The sequence below is a fragment of the Xylaria bambusicola genome (genome assembly GCF_022495145.1).
Source record: "Xylaria bambusicola strain CBS 139988 unplaced genomic scaffold F5B22scaffold_14, whole genome shotgun sequence".
In the NCBI taxonomy this organism is placed as follows: Eukaryota; Fungi; Ascomycota; class Sordariomycetes; order Xylariales; family Xylariaceae; genus Xylaria; species Xylaria bambusicola.
In genome coordinates, this window is record NW_025953567.1 from 315,515 (window position 1) to 333,982 (window position 18,468).

At 50.0% G+C, this 18,468-nt stretch overlaps 7 protein-coding genes across 7 annotated transcripts; 5 read left to right on the forward strand and 2 right to left on the reverse strand.

Moving 5' to 3' along the window:
• The first annotated feature begins 202 nt into the window (after window positions 1–202).
• Window positions 203–2,008, forward strand: F5B22DRAFT_601298 (ubiquitin-conjugating enzyme/RWD-like protein). The gene is made up of 5 exons (XM_047974596.1): window positions 203–288; window positions 356–912; window positions 980–1,059; window positions 1,124–1,329; window positions 1,392–2,008. The coding sequence occupies exons 2-5, from the start codon at window positions 840–842 to the stop codon at window positions 1,459–1,461; spliced, it is 429 nt and encodes a 142-aa protein (XP_047832087.1). The 5' UTR covers window positions 203–288; window positions 356–839; the 3' UTR covers window positions 1,462–2,008.
• F5B22DRAFT_601300 (uncharacterized protein) lies at window positions 2,009–3,575 on the forward strand. The gene is made up of 2 exons (XM_047974597.1): window positions 2,009–2,216; window positions 2,298–3,575. Exons 1-2 carry the CDS (start codon window positions 2,144–2,146, stop codon window positions 3,326–3,328), a joined length of 1,104 nt encoding a protein of 367 aa, XP_047832088.1. The 5' UTR covers window positions 2,009–2,143; the 3' UTR covers window positions 3,329–3,575.
• Window positions 3,573–6,702, reverse strand: F5B22DRAFT_87019 (uncharacterized protein). Its single transcript, XM_047980644.1, has 3 exons — window positions 5,676–6,702; window positions 4,044–5,511; window positions 3,573–3,974 (listed from the first exon to the last, which is right to left on the reverse strand). The coding sequence occupies exons 1-3, from the start codon at window positions 6,384–6,386 to the stop codon at window positions 3,874–3,876; spliced, it is 2,280 nt and encodes a 759-aa protein (XP_047832089.1). The 5' UTR covers window positions 6,387–6,702; the 3' UTR covers window positions 3,573–3,873.
• A 2,270-nt stretch (window positions 6,703–8,972) lies between these two features.
• F5B22DRAFT_87133 (HET-domain-containing protein) lies at window positions 8,973–11,229 on the forward strand. The gene has a single exon (XM_047980646.1). It carries the CDS (start codon window positions 9,134–9,136, stop codon window positions 11,063–11,065), a length of 1,932 nt encoding a protein of 643 aa, XP_047832090.1. The 5' UTR covers window positions 8,973–9,133; the 3' UTR covers window positions 11,066–11,229.
• Window position 11,230: 1 nt separating this feature from the next.
• Window positions 11,231–13,497, forward strand: F5B22DRAFT_87131 (feruloyl esterase B precursor). The gene is made up of 2 exons (XM_047980645.1): window positions 11,231–11,899; window positions 11,948–13,497. The coding sequence occupies exons 1-2, from the start codon at window positions 11,534–11,536 to the stop codon at window positions 13,253–13,255; spliced, it is 1,674 nt and encodes a 557-aa protein (XP_047832091.1). The 5' UTR covers window positions 11,231–11,533; the 3' UTR covers window positions 13,256–13,497.
• A 106-nt stretch (window positions 13,498–13,603) lies between these two features.
• On the reverse strand, window positions 13,604–16,604 carry F5B22DRAFT_654313 (uncharacterized protein; the record flags this gene model as incomplete). Its single annotated transcript, XM_047979791.1, has 10 exons — window positions 13,604–14,371; window positions 14,456–14,618; window positions 14,666–14,927; window positions 14,988–15,091; window positions 15,154–15,253; window positions 15,337–15,577; window positions 15,630–15,696; window positions 15,764–15,808; window positions 15,866–16,412; window positions 16,480–16,604. 10 exons carry the CDS (start codon window positions 16,602–16,604, stop codon window positions 14,145–14,147), a joined length of 1,881 nt encoding a protein of 626 aa, XP_047832092.1. The 3' UTR covers window positions 13,604–14,144.
• A 559-nt stretch (window positions 16,605–17,163) lies between these two features.
• Window positions 17,164–18,459, forward strand: F5B22DRAFT_601332 (P-loop containing nucleoside triphosphate hydrolase protein). Its single transcript, XM_047974598.1, has 2 exons — window positions 17,164–17,380; window positions 17,464–18,459. The coding sequence occupies exons 1-2, from the start codon at window positions 17,218–17,220 to the stop codon at window positions 18,339–18,341; spliced, it is 1,041 nt and encodes a 346-aa protein (XP_047832093.1). The 5' UTR covers window positions 17,164–17,217; the 3' UTR covers window positions 18,342–18,459.
• Window positions 18,460–18,468: the final 9 nt, after the last annotated feature.

Genomic DNA, 18,468 nt, shown 5'->3' on the forward strand with positions numbered 1-18,468 from the left:
GGTACCTAGGTACCTAGGTAGATTGAGCCCACCTGGCATCTAGGTGGAGTACATGGTTAGGTACTTCGTATGTCTCAGCTCTATCCAGCCTTTCTTGTGGCCGTTAGTCTAGGTACGTGCAAACGGAAGCAAGGGCATATAAGAATAGCGGGCTGGATTGGGGCCCTTGGCCACCAACCTGACCATCTACAACCTTCGTTTCTAGCTGGCTACAGCCCTCGCTGGTCGAGTTATTCAATAAAGCATTTGGCTACGGCCACATAAGTACTACACTATTTCAGTACCTAGGTAGGCACTTACCTGCCCAGCCTTACCTACTAGGGCCTTTGGGTTGACCTGGACGATGACTCAGCAGTCACCTATCCATCTCCAGACATGTCCTTAGGTACCGTCCCGGGCAGCCGGCCGGATCGCGGGGCATTGCGTGCACCGACCGCACTGTACCTAGGTACCTACCTGTGCAGTGCAGTGGGCACAGCGGGGGCAGAACAGCGCCCGCATTCACTGTACAGGTGCTCACCCCACCACCCACGCTCCGCCATCCCACCATCCCGCCTGTTCTTGCCCATCAGATCACCCTCCCCTCCAAACCTCCAAACCTCCAAAACAGCCGACTTATTCATTGCTAAACTTATCTAGTTTCAAGCCTCATCTCAGTACTCAACTTTTCATGATAGTTAACGGAACCCCCCTATTTTCCACGTACGACGCACCGCTTTCCCTTGACTAGTTATTAAGCACCAGCCCTTGTGCTATACTACCAGTAACGCAAAACCACTAGACGGCGTGGTTCATCACATCAGCTGCCCTGTCCACGCGCTCCTATTTCGATATCCAATATGACTGCCAAAATTCCGCGAAATTTCCGGCTCCTGGAGGAGCTTGAAAAGGGAGAAAAGGGCTTGGGTGCAGGTATGCCGCAACTTGGCATCTATAACCTCTCACCCCCTAGACTGCCATGCTGATTCGATTCGTGTAGAGGCTTGTTCGTATGGCTTAGATAACCCGGAAGATCTTCTAATGTCGGACTGGAACGGCACCATCCTCGGCCCACCTCATGTTAGCGAGCCTCCTCCCTTCACTCTGCATAGCATAACAGGCTGACGATAGCATACTCATACAGAGTGTTCACGAGAACCGGATTTACTCAGTCAAGATGCACTGCGGTCCCCAATATCCTGATAGTCCTCCCACGATTCAGTTCATAAGCCAGATCAACCTACCCTGTGTAAGCGCGAGAAACGGCGTGGTTGATCCAAAGCAATTACCATGCCTGGCAAATTGGAAGCGAGAGAACACCATGGAAACTATCCTGATTGAGTTACGACGGTAGGGCACCTTCGCGCGCGACAGGGAAGAGAGATGGGAGAGTTTGGCTGATCTGGATATAGATACATGGCCTCGAGTCAATGCAAGAAGCTCCCGCAACCGCCTGAGGGCTCCGTGTTTCCTGGAAATTAGTCGGTGCGCACGTGTGGCGCTGGTGGAAACGACGTTGCTACGAGAAATGAATTACGCCCCAAGACGCGGATCATCACCTTGATGGAGGGGCGAATCGACAGGAGTTAGTGGCAAGGGTGGGATTTAGATATCACGAAAAGCTTTCCCATGTGTTTTTCCTGGGTTTTGTGTATCTGGAAGCAATGGATGGTGTCGGCAGGGTGAACGAGTGCAACACTATGCGCAGTGGGTTGGCACAGACGAGAACTTACTCGCCCACAGGCTCTAACTTCAGTCAGGGACAGGTTGTCTCGCTTCCCGCCCTTCTTCCTCAACTGCGAATGAACTCAGGAGACCATTTGTTGGTCTCACAACAATGATACATGCACTTGCACGTGGTGAAGCCCTACACAGTGAATAATGAATATGATACCGTATGTACATAGTTACGTGGACATGTGTAGGTATTGTATTTTCATTGCTCTAGCCCAGGCTACCGGTACGGTGATCGGCATGATTTGGAACCTGTCGGCGCTATGCCACAACTAACAGGCGGATCTGTTCGGCCCCCAGTAGGGTTCCCCCAACAGCACCGGAGAAAATCAGCTAATCGAGTATCTATCTATCTACTCAGCTAAGGTTAGTTCAATAGCCTGCAGCTCTTCCAATCAATAATGCAGCTTTTGCAACCCCTCTACTCCCAATGCCAGACGGAACATCACTCAGACCTACTAGATTTCTCATCCCGGCCCGTAGCTCTCGACACAGAATAGCATGTAAGGCCCCAGCTCTCATAAACCGCACTATCAGGTCCATGGTGACTGATTGGGGCTAACATGGCATATCGCCCAATCTAGGTCTTGCCCTATACCGCGCGCTCTTGCGCCTTGCGCCGCAGATCTCCCTTCCAGATGATCTTGCGACAGGCTGGGGCCCAGGGAAGAATCCCGTAGCGATCCATATACGGCGCGCGTTCAAACACAATGTAGGCGACACGAGCCCGCGCATCCTGTATCCGGCTCTGAGCGCTGGCTACCGCATGCTCTCTGTCCTCCACGACGCTGCGACCGCGCCCAACTCGGAGCACCATGCCTCGATTATTAAACTGTTGCAGTCGCGCCTCGAAGAACGAAAGCGTAGTCTTGCTAACCGGCCTGCTCCTCGGCCGTCGTACGATCCAGAGTCCGACAGGCCACGCCCCGGAACTATTCCCCTGATTGTTAAAGTATCGCCTCCCCCAAATGCGTTCGGCCCAACCTCGAAACCCACCTACGCTATTCCAACCCGCCCGCGTCCATTATCCGAACTAGGCGGAACCGGCAAACGAAAGGTTCCGCACATCGACATGGCAAGCGATATCCCATTCTTGCGCCTGACAAAGCCACAGCCTGCAATACTGAGCCGAGTGCTCAGGCAAAAGGTGAACAAGCGGATAGCGCGTACAGAGCTGTATACGGCTCTACAGAAGGAAGCGCTTCCCAACGCCAAGATTGAAGATGCTTGGGACGCGGAGATCGAGCGTCTTATGCTGAGCGAGAACAAATCGGAGAGCAACAAGAACAAGACCCCGGGAAAGCGATCCTCTGGCGGGGGATTGCAAGATTCACAGAACGGGATCGATGGGGGGTCATACGCGGAAACGATACAACGCCACGGTACCAATGAATTGTTGACAATTTTGACGACCGAGCGCATGAATGAAGTGGCACGCGCCGATGCCATGCGCCAGATCGTCAACCAAGAGAAAGCGCTCGCGGCCCAGGAGAAGGCACAGAGGACTGCCGAGAGACGGGCAAGGTGGGAAGCTAAGATGCTAGAGCAACACGGCGAGGGATGGAGGGAATTATTCCCACACTTCAAAGAGAGGAAGGCGAAGCCCGCGGACTAGTGACGAGGACAAGTATTCTCAGATATGAAGTAATTACGATGCCTTGAGATCTTGTAAAATACGCTCTTGGCCTGTATCGTGTATCACCACAACTTCATTTAGATACCCTATGTAGAAATACTTATCTAAAGAATCACTGACGAACGTTTCGCCTGGGTACTTCGAACACAAAACCATGATATCATTACCAAAAAGGAGAATACAGAGAGCTGATGGGTCGTAATACCTATTGCTATAAGCTACTACGTATCTAACCTAGGTAGATGTTTCCTCTATACCTAGCAAGGCTTATCAGACCAATCGTACTACACGGAGAATTGTTCCACGAACGATCACATCCTGCAAAATCCTGTGTCTTATACGTCTATATCATGTACGTACAGCAATGGATCGAATCCATATTTCCATCAACCTACTCGAGGGTAATTCTACTTCTCATCGAGCACTCATAAGCCAAAGGCATCGAGAGGTAATCCCCGATGTCACGTATACAGATATAACACAATATAACAACTACTGTTACACATGATATTGATTAGATAGTTTCATTCGGGACCCGGCTTCGCAGCTTCCCAGAACGCCGCCACGACATCCTTTTTGCGGAACGCCGGCCCCTTTCCCACGCATGTGCATTTAGCGCCAAGACCTATATCCAACGCGTTAGTCACTTCTCTTGTCCAGTTTGCATGTAAACGAGTTGCGCGAGACGACTTACTCTCGATGAATTTATCGACGCTGAACCACACCCTCTTGTTGCGCGCCTGGCTGCTCACCAGATTCATCGCGCTCGAGGACGCCGCGTACCCGTACTGCGAGGCGTCCGCGAACCCCAGCGAGCCGGTGTTGTGATATGCTATCGCCGAGGACATGGTGTCCGACATCGAGGCCAGATAATCGGGGCCGAGGGACCCGGGGGACCACAGATCCGTCGGCGCGGGCACCGAGAGCAGGCCCTCGATGCTAGACCCGGGCGACGGATACGCCGGGTTATTCCGCACGGGACCCCCTTGCATACCTCCACTACTACCGCCATTGCTGCTCTTCGCCTGCGGCTCCTCGAGCGGATTGTCGTAGAACTCGCCCGGCGGGATATCCACGTAGCCGTCGCCGCCGCCCTGCGGCAGACTGATCGACTGCTGCGCGAGATACTGCTCGACTTCGTACGCGTCGAACCACTCGCCCTCCCACCCGGGCAGTTTCGCATGCTGCAGGTGGTCCAGCAGGTCGTCGCGCACGGTCGTGGTCTTCTCGTTGAACGGGCCCATGCCGAACCCGGAGTTCGGGAACGGCGCGCCCTCGGGGAACGCGATCGTCTTGGCGCCGCCGGCGAAGTGCGTGCCCGACCCGCCGACGTGGTGGAAGGGCTGCGCGTACGCGTTCATGTCTTCGTCGGCGCCCCGGCTTAGCGTCGACTTGATGCGCTGCTTGATCTCGTCGAGACTCGCGTAGTGGATCACGAAGCCGAAGACGCGGAGGATTGCCTCGACGGGTAAGTCTGGTATGGAGAGGAGCTTGGCTGCGCGCTCGGTCGTGCGCCGGTGCAGACGCCGCCCGAAGGTCCGTTCTAGGTAGGCCCCTGAGTCGAGGATGGATAGGGGCTCCCAGGGCAGCGACCACGGGGTTTGCATCGAGCTGTCGAGGAAGTTCAGGGGATATCCGAAACTGGCGTTGTCTATGTTGGCCATGCGCACGAATGTTAGTGTCCCGTCCTCGATGGAGGCGTCTGAGGGGTGTGCTGAGTCTAGGATAACGGGTTGTGCCTCCGGTTCGTGTGTCACAATGATTCCGCCTAGAAGCGGTTGTGGTTGCGTCGTAGGTAACGAGGCACTGGACTGTGACTCGAGCCGGCTGCTCGGAGTCTGGCTCTTCATCTGTGATTGATCTGGAAGCGCGCTGTCTTCTCGCGGCTTTGCGTCAGAAGCTGTGTCATCGTCTCCGGGACTAGCTGTCTCAGGGCAGCGCTGGGTCAGTGTAGACTGGAATTGCTGCAAACGTCGTCCAAGCTCAGGATTCTGAGTAGCTATATCATGCTTATTTACGTACTCCATGAGCTTTTGAAAATCGGCATTGACCTCATGGTTGCCCGCCTCGAGACCCGCCACCTTTGCTGCGAGGTGGTTGATGGTAGTCTCCTTGCGGTAACGGTACGCCCTCTGCGCCATACGAATTTGCTCTTTTCTCCGCTGATTTCATGTTAGCTTTTGTCCCGATGTGGTCCATACATGGCGGTGACAAGTAGTCTGACGATGTATGATTCCGTCATGTTATGTTGTGGCCACAGTGCCTCCAAGAGATACTCTAGACTGGAAGGGAAAACGGACCAAAATCGATGAATCTACAAACTTACTTCCTTCATATCCTGATGATCGCCTGCCTCTAAGCGAGGGCGACCTCTAGCCCTCTTGATTTCTTCTACAGGCTCAACACGATCATTCTGTGACACCTTTCTCCCACGCTTTTTCGGGTTAGATGCGGCAGCTGCCGTGGGGAGTGCGTGAGCCTCTGGTTTATACAACCCCCGCGTGCCCGTGAACCGGCCATCATTATACTGCTCGGCATTGAGCACGTCCAATGGCCCTTTGATGTACCGCATGTCAGGTTGGTATGACGAAGTACCAATACTTAGCCCGGCGTGCTGATGAGACGACGTCCCAGACTGAGAATCCCACGAGAGTGGTTTCGGAGGAGGTACTGCAGTATTTGTTAGGCTAGTATCTTGTTCCTGGGGGGCTAAGGCGCCGGGCGGGACAGCACCATAAGCCGAAGAACCGAGGCCGAAACTGGATCTATTATACGCGGGGTTGAGCGGAAATGTAGATTGAGGGTTCTGTGTGTAGGTGTTATTGTTATCGTTGCCGCCGCTGTTGTCGTTGTGGAAAGGTGAGACCAGGCCAAAGCTTGGAGTCGCCTGTTGCTGCTGCTGCTGCTGCGGAAGGGGTTGGCCATGTTGAGGGAGCTGATGCCGTTGTTGAGATTGAGGGTAAGGGTAAGGGTAGGGATGTTGGGTGTGATTATTAATAGGCCCCGAATTGATGCCGTTATCAACAGGGTATGACATAGTAAGACGGGTCAAAACCGGCGTATGCCTAAATCGCTATCCCCCATATTCCCATATTGCATTTCGCGCCGGCCTGTCCTGACCGCCCGCAGCACGAATCGAGGCGGGTGCCCGCTGACCCGCTCAGCTCTTCTTTGGGACCTATCTAGATCTTGGTAGCCCCGACGTTGCTTGATCCTTGGCGTAGCATCCAGCAGAGGTAACAAAACCGTTGCAGCGGTCGGCACGTCGCCCGCGGGCCTTCGCGTAGAGTCGGCTACACGTGTGTGACAGGGAATTCCAGCAGCGGCAGAACAGAGCAGGACGGTCCTTAGTTTCCGCGATCCGGTACCTAGAGGGCGCCCAGACTGGTAGGGGCTGCCACGCCGCGGAATGCCGAGTGCCCGCTGCGGGCGATCCGATGCAGCTAGATGGCGAGCTTGGTTCGCGCAATGGAGGAATTGTCAGCGTGGCATCGACAGACAGCCAAATGCTGATGGAGTTGTTGAGGACGTTTCCGCGTGATTAGTGAACATTGAGCTGACCCTGGCGGCACACAACTCGCGCGCCCGAAGGTGTTGGGGGGGACAGGATTGATAATACACAGCATCGGAGCCGACCAGGCTATTACATAACCTCGTCGCCAGGTATTTATGGCTACTACTTCGTATGTTTGTGTTCCCGGGCGTGCCAATGGCCTCCGTACTCGCCCGCTGCTGCGGATCGAGTCGTGGCCAGGCAATTTCTTTTGCACTTCTGTCCAATCCTCATCTCTCCTTCATCCTAGCGTAGGCGGTAGGTGGCTTGTCAGGGGGATATGGGACACCATGATTCTGTGGGCGATTGCATAAGCCCGACGACAATGCTACCTGCCCCAAGTTGTGCCCGGTGAGAAGAACCGGTGTACGCAGCAGAGAGAGAGTATATCTGCCCCGTATCTAGAGTGCTTACAAACTACCTTTCTGCCTACCTACCTATCGACATGGACTTATATCATCAGTGGTGTACCAAGGCTACCTTAAGTATGTAATATATATAGGTGTGTTAACATAGATATCTTCCAGCCGTGTAAGTGGTGGGCTGGACATTAGGAAGCTGTGCTTGACATCATGATGGCACTGCGCGGGATGCACTGCATTATTAATCCAAGATTCCTCCGTGTCGGTTAAGCCTTCGTTCTTTTAGCGATTCGCTCTCCGTTGACCTGTCAGCCCCAGACTGGTTGGTAATTATCTGGTTTCCGATATGAAGTGTGACAGAAAGATCGAAGTCGGGTCGCCGCGAATTACTCGTTACCCTTTTCTCTAGAAACTAACTCAATTGGGAAGAAGTCGAGCCTCGATGCCGACTCCATGCTCGAGCGAATGCTACCAACCCTGTCTTGGCAGATTCTATCATCTGCGCAAACGAGATCGCGTTTGTGATACGTATTAAATCACAGGAACCAAAGTGTCCATGATAAAATGGCACGATATGCGATGCCAGTGCATCTGCACATCTCATAGTTCTAGTGGCAAACCACTGCAGAGCGAGCTCTAGCCTCCTGGTCTGAGAGATGGCACACCTCAGTAGGCCAGAGTGCCATCACATGCGAAAAGGTGTGAATCATAAATGTAAGGAGAGACTTTAGACTAGTTTAGACTAGGTTCATCAAGTTTTTGAGGCACCGTGTTGATATCTATCTACCGTAACTCTCAGTAGCGTATAATGACCCCCTTCACTACACACTGTCCTCAGGAGTTCGGAAGAGCTTCTTCTTCAAGTTAAGATAATGGAAGATCTTCTCCAATTCTCAACATTTGCATTGTGAGCCCTATCTCAAGCGACTTAGTATGCTTGATTCGAAGCCTATAATTGTCGCATAATAGAGCACACCGTTGTCCAAACATGAATTCCAAGCCTAAACCTTCCGTTCATAGTATTTAGGGTTCAAACTTATGGTACCTAGGTATCTCTTTTCTCTCTCCTTCTTATTACCTAGTCGATCGATTCTGGAATGATGGAACGGCCGATCGAGGGTTTTTGTTGTGCTGCAACGATATTAGGAAAACTCATTTCAGACGGAATGAATCATCAACGAGAGATGCAGCGATCTGCGAGGCTGACTTATAGCTTGCCGTCAAGCTTTTAAAGATAACCTCTGCTGAGTCCTATTGACCCGGTCAAAACCCCATCCAATTAATACAAAGTACGACTGAATCGGTTCGGGGTGCCTATCTGCATCACTCTACTAAAAGACCCTAAGGCGTACATGCTGTTATCATTGGGAATAGCTTACAGAAGGTAAGGAAGGGTATACACATATACCTGGACGGGAAATAGAGAACACTATGCGAGTATTCTGGCGTATAATAATTATGATTTCTAAGCTTTTTCTAAATGACAAGCTAGGAATGGCTAACAGCAAGCAGAAGCTTGGGGAAGAAATTCTACACAGACGCAAATTCAACCACTCCACGCTAGGTAGAATTTCGTCGACAATATCCAAGAACTAATAATTCAAATTGTAGGCGCCTCTACTAGCTACAGAGACCACAATTAAAATATTAATTCAAGTATCAAAAAACGTCAATCAAGATAATCATCAATGTGTTGAAAGAGGGGTAGCCAATGCAGGGGGGTTGCAGGGCCGAAGTAGGTGGGCTAAAACCCGCTGAGGCTGAGACCAGCTGACATTCTACGCCTATGAAGCGAAATACAAAATTCAAGAATCTGACTGAACAATAAAGTGGAATGTTCCGAAATTCACAGCAAGATATTTATTGAACATGGCGTTCAAGGTGTCATTGTATGGTCCCAGGCGGTACAACTTCCCTGGCGTGAGACACTACATCCTCCAACAGACAAAAATGAGGTATCAATACTCCCCCCTAGGAGATGGTGAGATTCGGCTAATCGAACTGCGCCCTGCATGTGACGGGCCTGAGCTCTTCGTCTCATTCAATCACGTGTTGATCAATGACGCAGCAAATACTTACGAGGCTCTGAGTTATACGTGGGGAAGTTCAGCTCAACCAAATATTCTCCTTTGCGGCGATAGCTACTTGCAGATTACGGCGAGCTTACAATCAGCATTAATGAATCTACGTCTGGATTCGACACCACGAATGCTATGGGTCGACGCAATCTGCATTAACCAGAGTGATCTCCTAGAGCGGGGGAAACAGGTGGTCCTGATGGAGCAGATCTATCGGAAAGCGAGTAAGACTGTCGTCTATCTTGGTGATGAGAGTGCCGACAGTAACCTAGCGGCAAAATATCTCGAAAACCACTTTTGGCGCGTCAGATGTGCGATGGCGGATTTCATTAACCAAAGAAGAGTTGCTGAAGACGCCGGCGAGATGATGCAGATTTGTATCAAATCGCTTGGAACTAGTCAGGCAAAGCTCTTCCAGGGTTTCAATCAAAGTAGCGTTCAGGAGGCCATCGTGAACCTACTTTGTCGACCGTGGTTCCAGCGCATATGGGTAATTCAGGAGTTCGTTGTATCTCCTAAGGTTGATATGTACTGCGGCAAAACCCTGTGCGAATGGGGTAGCTTTTCCATGATGTTCTACTATTCGTTCGTGGAAGCCGGAGTCAGCTGGGACCATATCACACCACGAGAGAAAAAGATAAATTTCTTCCGAGCTCTGACACAAATAATGCAGATGCATGAACTACGAAACAATTTCCATGGAGCAGACGAGAGCAAGACGAAATCTGGCCTGAGCCGGCTGCTCTCGCGTTGCCGAACCGCGGATTCCACACTCCCTATAGATAAGATTTTTGCGTTGCTGAACCTGTCATCCGCGGCTCAAACCCCTATTCCGGACTACCTAAAGTCTAAGGCAGATGCCTATCGTGAATTTGCCGAGCTTGCCCTCGAGAGTGGAGAAGGGCGGTCCATACTGTCGGAGGCTGCGCTCACCCACCGAAAGGACCCAAGCTTACCATCCTGGGTTCCTGACTGGTCGGAGCCTCCTATTCGTATTGATCTCAGTCAGATAGTGATTGCGTCTAGCAACTTGTTTTTTAACGCCACTGGCTCCCGGAAAGACGGCCAGGAGCGCCCTAAGCCTTGCATGCGAATCGAAGGGAATATTCTCTTCGTAAAAGGGGTAATCCTGCAATCTATTGCCATCGTAGGTCCTGATAGGCCAGTGCCAGGAACCAACATCATAGAAGCGCCAAACCTGACGAACTTCATGACCATACTTTCCTACATTCAGATGTTTATGAATATGGAGTCACCTTATCCAACTGGAGAGGAAAAAGATATAGTAGCCGGCATACTGCTCGAAGCGAATCAACGGAGGAGTCCTACGAAAGTGACCTCTTTCTGGGAGAACACGCATGCGCGAGATCTTCTGTTCGAGCCGGAACTCTCATCCCTCCGTCCTGAAGCGGCTCCCATCGGCGAAGCAATGCGTCGTCGTCGTCTAGATGATCCCCAGGGATATGCAAACATGTGTCGAGCAATCGCGGGACGCCGATTTGCTGTCACGGATCAGGAATATGTAGGGCTGGTTCCGGACACAGCAAAGGACGGTGATGTGATATGCATTATGCAGGGATTTAACGTGCCGTATGTGTTGAGACAGGTAGGCGATCATTATGTCTTCTTGGGAGATGCTTATGTACACGGGATCATGATGGGCGAAGCGTTTCTGCGAGACGACAGCTTGAACGAGTGTATCACTGAGATTGCGATACGCTGATGGCCCTTCTTTATATCTTCTTCATTCTATTGAAATCTTTCAATACTTGCGGCTTTATTGATTATATTATACATAGATAATCTGATTACCATAAGAGGTGTAGGGATATTGCCCTGCTTCGTCATGTGTCTTTGGGTAGACATAATACACTGGTTGACGAACTCGCGTAGCGCCTAATGTAAGAAGCGAACGAAGACTACTGATTAGTAGATATTTAGCGTCGATATTGACATAATATCACCACTCTTTGCGGTATAATGGCCTTGGCGCTGAGTACTTAGTCTGCTGACTTGGTATGGCGTCGCGACGTGATGCCCTTGGCTTATGTGCGCGAATCCGTCATCACTCAACTCACTCCAGTCTTATAATCTGCGTATACATCACGACCGCTACTACATGTGAAGTCTCTTTCATCGCTATCGAAAGCCCAAGCATTGACTGACAGTCACTATTAATGTCTAAGCTAGTATGTTGGACGGCATGAAGTCAAGATGGGCTAGTTCCATAGCATTGGCGCTGCTTACTGCATATGTCTCATGTCTTGAGTGTAACGTGGCTGCTTTTGAAGCCGCGCTGGAAACATTGGAGCTAGAGGGCTTCTCGAGTTCGTCGGTCGTATACGCCTCGACCATTCCACCTGGTGGCTCTTCGTTTGATCCTAGTCCGGAGTATCCTATAAACGCTACATACCTACCTGAGCTATGCGCTGTTAAGTTCAACGTGAAGTCATCTGAGACTACTTCATACAATTTGGCGATTCTACTTCCGGGTCGAGAGAGATGGAATGGACGGCTTATGACTACTGGAAATGGAGGCTTCGGCGGCGGGATCAATGTTAGTTTGATAACTTGCGTGCTTGAGACTACGACTGATCACTGGCAGTATCCTGATATGGGCGAATACACACATTACGGCTTTGTCAGCGTCTCGACAGACACTGGCCATCTCTCAGATATCGGAGACAGTTCATGGGCGCTGAACAACCCGGAGAGTATTGTCGATTGGAGTTATCGTGCCCTACATGGTTCAGTTGCACTTGCTAAGCAGATTGTTCCGGCTTATTACAGCAACAATAAGACTGCCGCATCGCTTGTTAAATTCTCATATTACACCGGGTGTGCCACTGGTGGTCGTCAAGGTCTACGATCGCTTCAGCTCTATCCGAATGATTTTGATGGTGTCTTGGTTGGCGATGCGGCTTGGCAAACTACCAATCTTCAGTCGTGGTCGACGTGGATGCCGCTTCAGAACTATCCCCCCAATGCCTCCTATCATATTCCCGAATCTCTATTTAATTCGGTCACGGCTCGAATTACATCTCTATGCGACAGCCAAGACGGCATCATCGACTCCATTATTCAAGACTCTGCGGGATGCAGTATAGATTACGCCTTCTTGCTTTGCTCTTGCCCAACCAGAAAGCAGACTGCTTGCTTAACTAAGCCTCAACTCGCAACTCTAAGAAAGATGCTATCTCCCTATACGATTAACGATGAAATCGTCTTTCCAGGCTTACCCCTTGGAAGCGACCCTTCTTTACTTGCTTCTGAAAGTAATCCTATCGGCTATGGATATTTCCAAAACTTCCTCTACAACGATACGTCGTACAACTTCACGTTATATACTGACGATGATTATATTGCCGCGGCCGCTGGTGACCCTGGCCATGCAACAGCAAAAGATTTCGATATTACAAGCTTTAAGGAGAGTGGGGGTAAGATTCTGATGTACCATGGATATGCCGATCCTCTGATCCCTGCCGGCTCAAGCATTCAATACGTTACGAGCACCCTCTCTACTATGGGCATCGACGAATCTCAACTCTCTTCGTTTCTTAGATTGTTCCTCATTCCCGGTATGGGCCACTGCGTGTCTAACGCACCAACACAACCAGGCGCCCCCTGGTATATAGCAGCGGCGTCGCAGATTGCTGGAATAGCGGGACGGTTGACCGGCGTCAACAATATCACGCACTCGGTACCTGGATATATGGACGCTAGACATGACTCTGTAATGGCTCTTGTGAAGTGGGTAGAGGAAGGTGTGCCGCCTGATGAGCTCGTTGCCACTAAGTTTGTGAATGACACAGCACCAGTTGTTGAGAGCCAGAGAACTGTATGCCCGTGGCCGAAAGTAGCAAGGTATACTGGTGGTGGTCTAGAAGCAGCTCATAACTGGGTTTGTGACTGAAACAGGTATACAGCTATCGTAACTCTATAGAATGTATGTCTAGAAGCTATTGTGTCAATATGATGATCAAATAAGTCTGGATAGTAACGATGCTAGCTCAGGAAAGGAGGAGGATCAATTCTCAGCATCCACCTCTGGGTTCTTCTGGAAGACTAATAAGACACGCAGTCAGCCGTACATGAACAGGAGTGCAATTCCAAAAGCATTAGCATGCACACCCGTTATGCATTAGCCTGTAAAAAAGCCATTAGCAATGAGAGATCAGTTGTGATCTTTGCGCTTTAGCGAAGTTGTTAAGGCCCCCAACTAAATGCGGATGAGTAATCTCCCCGCACTAAGCTATTGGGCATTGGGGTCGGCGACAACCACCTTGGTGATGAGAAGATAACAGCACAGGATCTCTGAGAACTGAACGCTGTAAAAGCGGACATAGAAATCGAGAAATAGTTGCTTCAATGCGGCACAATTTAGAAGAGAGGACCTATGGGCGAATCGTCTTTGGAGAAGGGAAAGGGGGTTGTTAATCAGGGTTCGACGGACAACAGTGGAGCTCATAACAATAATGTAGTAACGGGTAACGTTGACGGATATAATGTTATTACAGGTGTTTCCTCTATTCCTCAATCCGTCTTGGTATTGTATACTGAATATGCCAGGGGTACTCAATATCACAGCCGATGACCATGCGAAGATTCAAGTAGCAAACGGCTACTCGACCATCAACAACTACCTAAGACCTGGCCCCTATTCAGCCGACTCTCACTTTACTCCGTCCCCCACAGAAACAGTGCCGCTCCAGTCCAACACCAACCCTCCCCCCCTTCTTTGAGGGGGGAAAAAAAGAAGACGATAACATCAAAAAGCTGTTCAAATGATAATGGCTGATCTGCTATGCTACTTGAAGTCCCATCCGTTCATAACTAGCCTCGGTATGGCCGATTGGGACATCTTGACAACAAGCGATGAAATCTAGAGTCGCGCTGCGCAATCGAATGACCATTTCGAATTCAGCGTCTCTCCACTTGTGACCCTCATGAGGGTCCCTATAGCTCGAGGAATTGTGTCGAATGAACCTTTCCGGGATGAAGAACGTGACGCTGCACAAAGCTTGGACGTCTTTGCACCGCAGCATTAGCTTTAGAACACACCAGAAAACGATAGGAATGCTTGCACTTGGCAAGCTGATTCTCATTGACTCACTTCCATCTTCTCTACTTGGAGGCACTGCCTGCTCTGAGATGTACAACGTCTCTTCGAATGAACGGACCCCTTTGCTTCGCCAGCCAATCCCTTTAACCGCTTGTCTCAACGACGACCCGAATGTCTTGCCGACTTCATATGTCTCGCCCTTTGCACGGTCAATCTAGTGTGTCAACAAATTTTGAGCGGTAGGCTGTAGTAATAACGTACCCGTTTCAGCATCCAAAGCATCTGGTTGTCAGCCATCCATCCACCGTTCGCCGGACTCCAGCAGCGATCATGCCACTCGTGCTTCCTTATGTCGAATGGCTCCAAGATCTTAATGCCGTAGCTGTATTTTGAGATACGAGAAGCGACGGTTCCCAATACTTCAGCACCCATCCTTGGGCTTTGTGGACCGGTGTCGGCCGACTTTGTCGTTAGAGGCTGTTCTAGCCCCCAAAGGCAGGCTCCTCGACAGATTGCCGACCACCTATCATGAGGGCTTAATATCGTCCAAAGATCTCTAGCGAAAGTGAAGGGGTGTACTTACGCGCCTTCTACCTGGAGGACACGAATATTCTGAGATCGGTAGGCTGCCTCAAGTCTACTGTGAATATACCTGTTTCCACCAAAGCCCCCGACCAACAATATGCTCTATGTTAAGAATCGATCAACATTATTGCTCAGTTTGCTTTCGGTGTATCTTGAGTACTCACCTTGACCACAAGGTTCTTAGCTTGCACTTGACTCACTTGATTCTGCACAAGAGTGTCTATTTGGCAATATATGTGGTCAAAGATCGTACGCAGCATATTGCTGGAATGCCGTCGGAGGCAATATCAGTCGATATAATCTTCACAAGTACCTGTTCATTACCATGTGAGAGAGAATAGACTTACAGTTTTAGCGGGATGGTATCGTCAACGATACCTTCTTCTATGTTGTCTTCTACCCCTTTAAGGTCGACAGAGTAATCTTTGTCTTCAGCGCCATCAAATGCTCGCTTGACCCCGAACTCGAATTCGCGAAGCATTTTATTTTTGTTCACCTGTTTGATGTAGGAGTACGCCTCTTCCCCAACTATAGTAGTGATGTATCTCTCGAATGCTAAGTCAAGGAAGACCGATCCGCACAAGTCGCCTGTGATATCTTCAGTACGGATTCGTGAGTTCTCTCTGTGTTGCGTACATACCATCACCCATAGCGCACTCTTCCAGTTGAAGAGGTTTCGTGGACTTGACTCTGTAGCTAATGAGATCCTGAAATTTCTGGAGTTAGCCACACGCGGAGCACTACGCAAATTAACTGTTCATATGACTTCCTTACCACAGTGCCTCCTCCCGCATCACAGACTACGAACGCATCGCCGGGCTAGTTTGATCATCGGTTAGTCATCAGCATAAAGGAAGCTCAGGGTAAGATGCCTACACGGAGTGTGTTCTCCGCTGCTTTGCTTTTCAATGTCGCTAGCGCGGCGGCCTCGGGTTCTGTTACCATCTGAATGTCATCAGGAAACCCCGCATCCTTGGCAGCTTTTAATGTTCGCTCCCGAGCCTGATGAGACCACATCGCTGGTACAGTCAAGATGACACGACAATGGAATGTAGATTCCCAGTCATCGTCCTCTTGGCGCCTTCGGATGTTCTCTCGTGTGTAAGCCCAAAGCTCCTTGAGATAGTCCCTGACAACCTGATCGGCAGTCATTCCCAGTTCTTTGAGGAGCTTGTTACTAAGCTTCACTTCAGCGGTCGTATGAGCGTGTTTCTGCTCGGGCTCGAGGAGGATCTTGATCCACTTAAAACTATCCTCCTTCACCGAGGTTTCGTATCCCCACTTGTGAACACGGCCGTTCTGATACGAGATTTTTGAGGGGACCTTTTCTTCATTGGCGTTCATTCCAGACGGATTCTTCCAGTCTGTGATCAGCCTAACCTTCCTGTCACCTTCGTCAATAGCCCAGCTCACGCCGGAATGGCTAATATAGCATAAGCCTCAGCACTCATCAACTTGCGAGTTAATACCATCGCTTCCTGACGACTTACGTAGTGCCAAAGTCTATACCAACCACCAGCAACGTATCATTCTGGCTAATCGATGTTGCTGTTGTACCGTATGTCGTGGCAAGGGAGAGAGAGGAATCAGAACTCTGGTACATTTTTGGAGACATGAGGAACGATATGTAAGCGAGAGTCGTGAATAGCCCACAGTCGCAGGTTTGTTGATGAATTGTACGATATATCGGACTCGAGGGAACAGGGAGTATATTTGAGTAAATAGTGGAAGGTTCACGCGCTAGCATGGCGCGAGCACCAAGAGATGAGTCCCTGATGCGAAAAATAGATTCATGATCTAGCCAATCGCCCTTTTCGCTTTTGCGATGTATATCCGACAGACTCGCCGACCTAGCAAGCCCCTGAATCTGTACATTGATACCACACCTCCTCAGTCCTCGTTTCATCAAATAATAGTCTAGGACATGTTATGGACCTGCATACCAATCATGCCCCAGCGATCTTGTGCATACGCGCTCGGCGGCATGATATCAGGATTCTTACCGACGATACTCACACATGCGCCGACCCCATTATCCGAGACAATTATTAGCAATGAGGCTGTGATATTAGACCCTGTTGCTATCAGACAGGTACTACCCATTTCTAACACTCGAGGAATTGAGTATTAGATTAGAAGGGTTCATAGTTCTGATGTATTAAATGGGATTCACTCCGCAGACTACGCAAGTTAAAAGATAAGGTTCACTTGTGGATATCATTGCGATCATGAGCGGAATCGAGTCTCAAGACATTATTGATGCCAGGCTGCCGCCAGACCATTGCCTACCTATGATTATGGTCATGGGGGTCACCGGTGCGGGAAAAAGCTACTTCATCAATCAGATGGCAGGGAAGAACATCGTTGAGGAGGGAGCTTCCCTCAATTCTTGTAAGACAACACCGAATATGTTTCCGTTGTTTCCCACACCAAAACTCGGATTCCTACCGTTGAATGGAGTTGACTATCTGTAGGTACCCAACAGTGTACAATGGTTCCTATCTCGGTCGGTAGTCTTAAAGCATTGGTCATCGATACACCCGGCTTTGACGATACCGATCGCAAGGACGCAGATATCCTCGGCGAGATCGCAAAACTTCTGACAAGCCAATTTGCCTTGGGGTTCGAGTTGAAGGGAATCATTTATATCCATCGAATTACGGATAATAGATATGCAGGCTCTGCAATCAAGACTTTTGAGGTATTCAAACGCATATGTGGAGAGAAAGCAATGGCAAACGTTGTTCTAGTTACCAGTCGGTGGGACGAAGTTGGGGAGCCGGTAGGGGCAAGCAGGGAGCATGAACTCCGGGAACGGTTTTGGGCATACATGCTCGGTCATGGATCTGGTCTCAATCGCTACCATGGAGACCGCGATTCAGCCCGCGCCATCGCTTCACAGCTCTTACTGAAAGATACCGTCGTGCTGCAAATTCAAGATGAGATTGTTAATAAGGGCAAGAACCTTGACCAAACAGCGGCTGGGTCCTACGTTGACGACGGCGTTACCAAGTTGAAAGCCCAATTCGAGAAAGATTTGCGAGATCTCGAGGAGCTCCGTCGTCAGCTCCGCGAGGGAGACCGCCTGATGAAGCTCCAGGTTCAATCAGATATGCAGATACAAAGAGGAAAGCTGACGGAAGTCGAGAAGCAACAGGTAAGCCTGAAACGAGACATTGTGGCCGAGGTTGAACAAGAGATCAAGGCTAAGAAGTCACATTGGCTTTCAGGTGCCAAGAAAGCCCTCCCCCTTTTGCCTGTCGCGGTAAATCTGTTGCTTCTATTCGTGGGCATGCCGCCTGTAGGAGGGCTGGTGAGTGTTTTGACAGAGTTATTTAGCAGTGGATCGTGATGGGTTGTCATTATGGGATGTATGCATGTTGATATTTTCACCTGAAACTTCATTATTTAGTTAGTAGCCACTCATGAAGTGCTTTTCGCAAGTTCCTGCTATACTTAGGCAATAGATCAATCACGCG

Coding starts and splice junctions, on each gene's coding strand:
- F5B22DRAFT_87133 (XM_047980646.1), top strand. CDS start 9,134: ATGGCGTTCAAGGTGTCATTGTATGGTCCCAGGCGGTACAACTTCCCT.
- F5B22DRAFT_601300 (XM_047974597.1), top strand. CDS start 2,144: ATGCCAGACGGAACATCACTCAGACCTACTAGATTTCTCATCCCGGCC. Junction 2,217..2,297: donor CTCTCGACACAGAATAGCAT/GTAAGGCCCCAG, acceptor CGCCCAATCTAG/GTCTTGCCCTATACCGCGCG.
- F5B22DRAFT_87019 (XM_047980644.1), bottom strand. CDS start 6,386: ATGTCATACCCTGTTGATAACGGCATCAATTCGGGGCCTATTAATAAT. Junction 5,512..5,675: donor ATCATCAGGATATGAAGGAA/GTAAGTTTGTAG, acceptor ACATGAAATCAG/CGGAGAAAAGAGCAAATTCG. Junction 3,975..4,043: donor CGTCGATAAATTCATCGAGA/GTAAGTCGTCTC, acceptor CGTTGGATATAG/GTCTTGGCGCTAAATGCACA.
- F5B22DRAFT_87131 (XM_047980645.1), top strand. CDS start 11,534: ATGTTGGACGGCATGAAGTCAAGATGGGCTAGTTCCATAGCATTGGCG. Junction 11,900..11,947: donor GCTTCGGCGGCGGGATCAAT/GTTAGTTTGATA, acceptor GATCACTGGCAG/TATCCTGATATGGGCGAATA.
- F5B22DRAFT_601298 (XM_047974596.1), top strand. CDS start 840: ATGACTGCCAAAATTCCGCGAAATTTCCGGCTCCTGGAGGAGCTTGAA. Junction 913..979: donor AGAAAAGGGCTTGGGTGCAG/GTATGCCGCAAC, acceptor CGATTCGTGTAG/AGGCTTGTTCGTATGGCTTA. Junction 1,330..1,391: donor ATCCTGATTGAGTTACGACG/GTAGGGCACCTT, acceptor ATCTGGATATAG/ATACATGGCCTCGAGTCAAT.
- F5B22DRAFT_601332 (XM_047974598.1), top strand. CDS start 17,218: ATGAGCGGAATCGAGTCTCAAGACATTATTGATGCCAGGCTGCCGCCA. Junction 17,381..17,463: donor GGGAGCTTCCCTCAATTCTT/GTAAGACAACAC, acceptor GACTATCTGTAG/GTACCCAACAGTGTACAATG.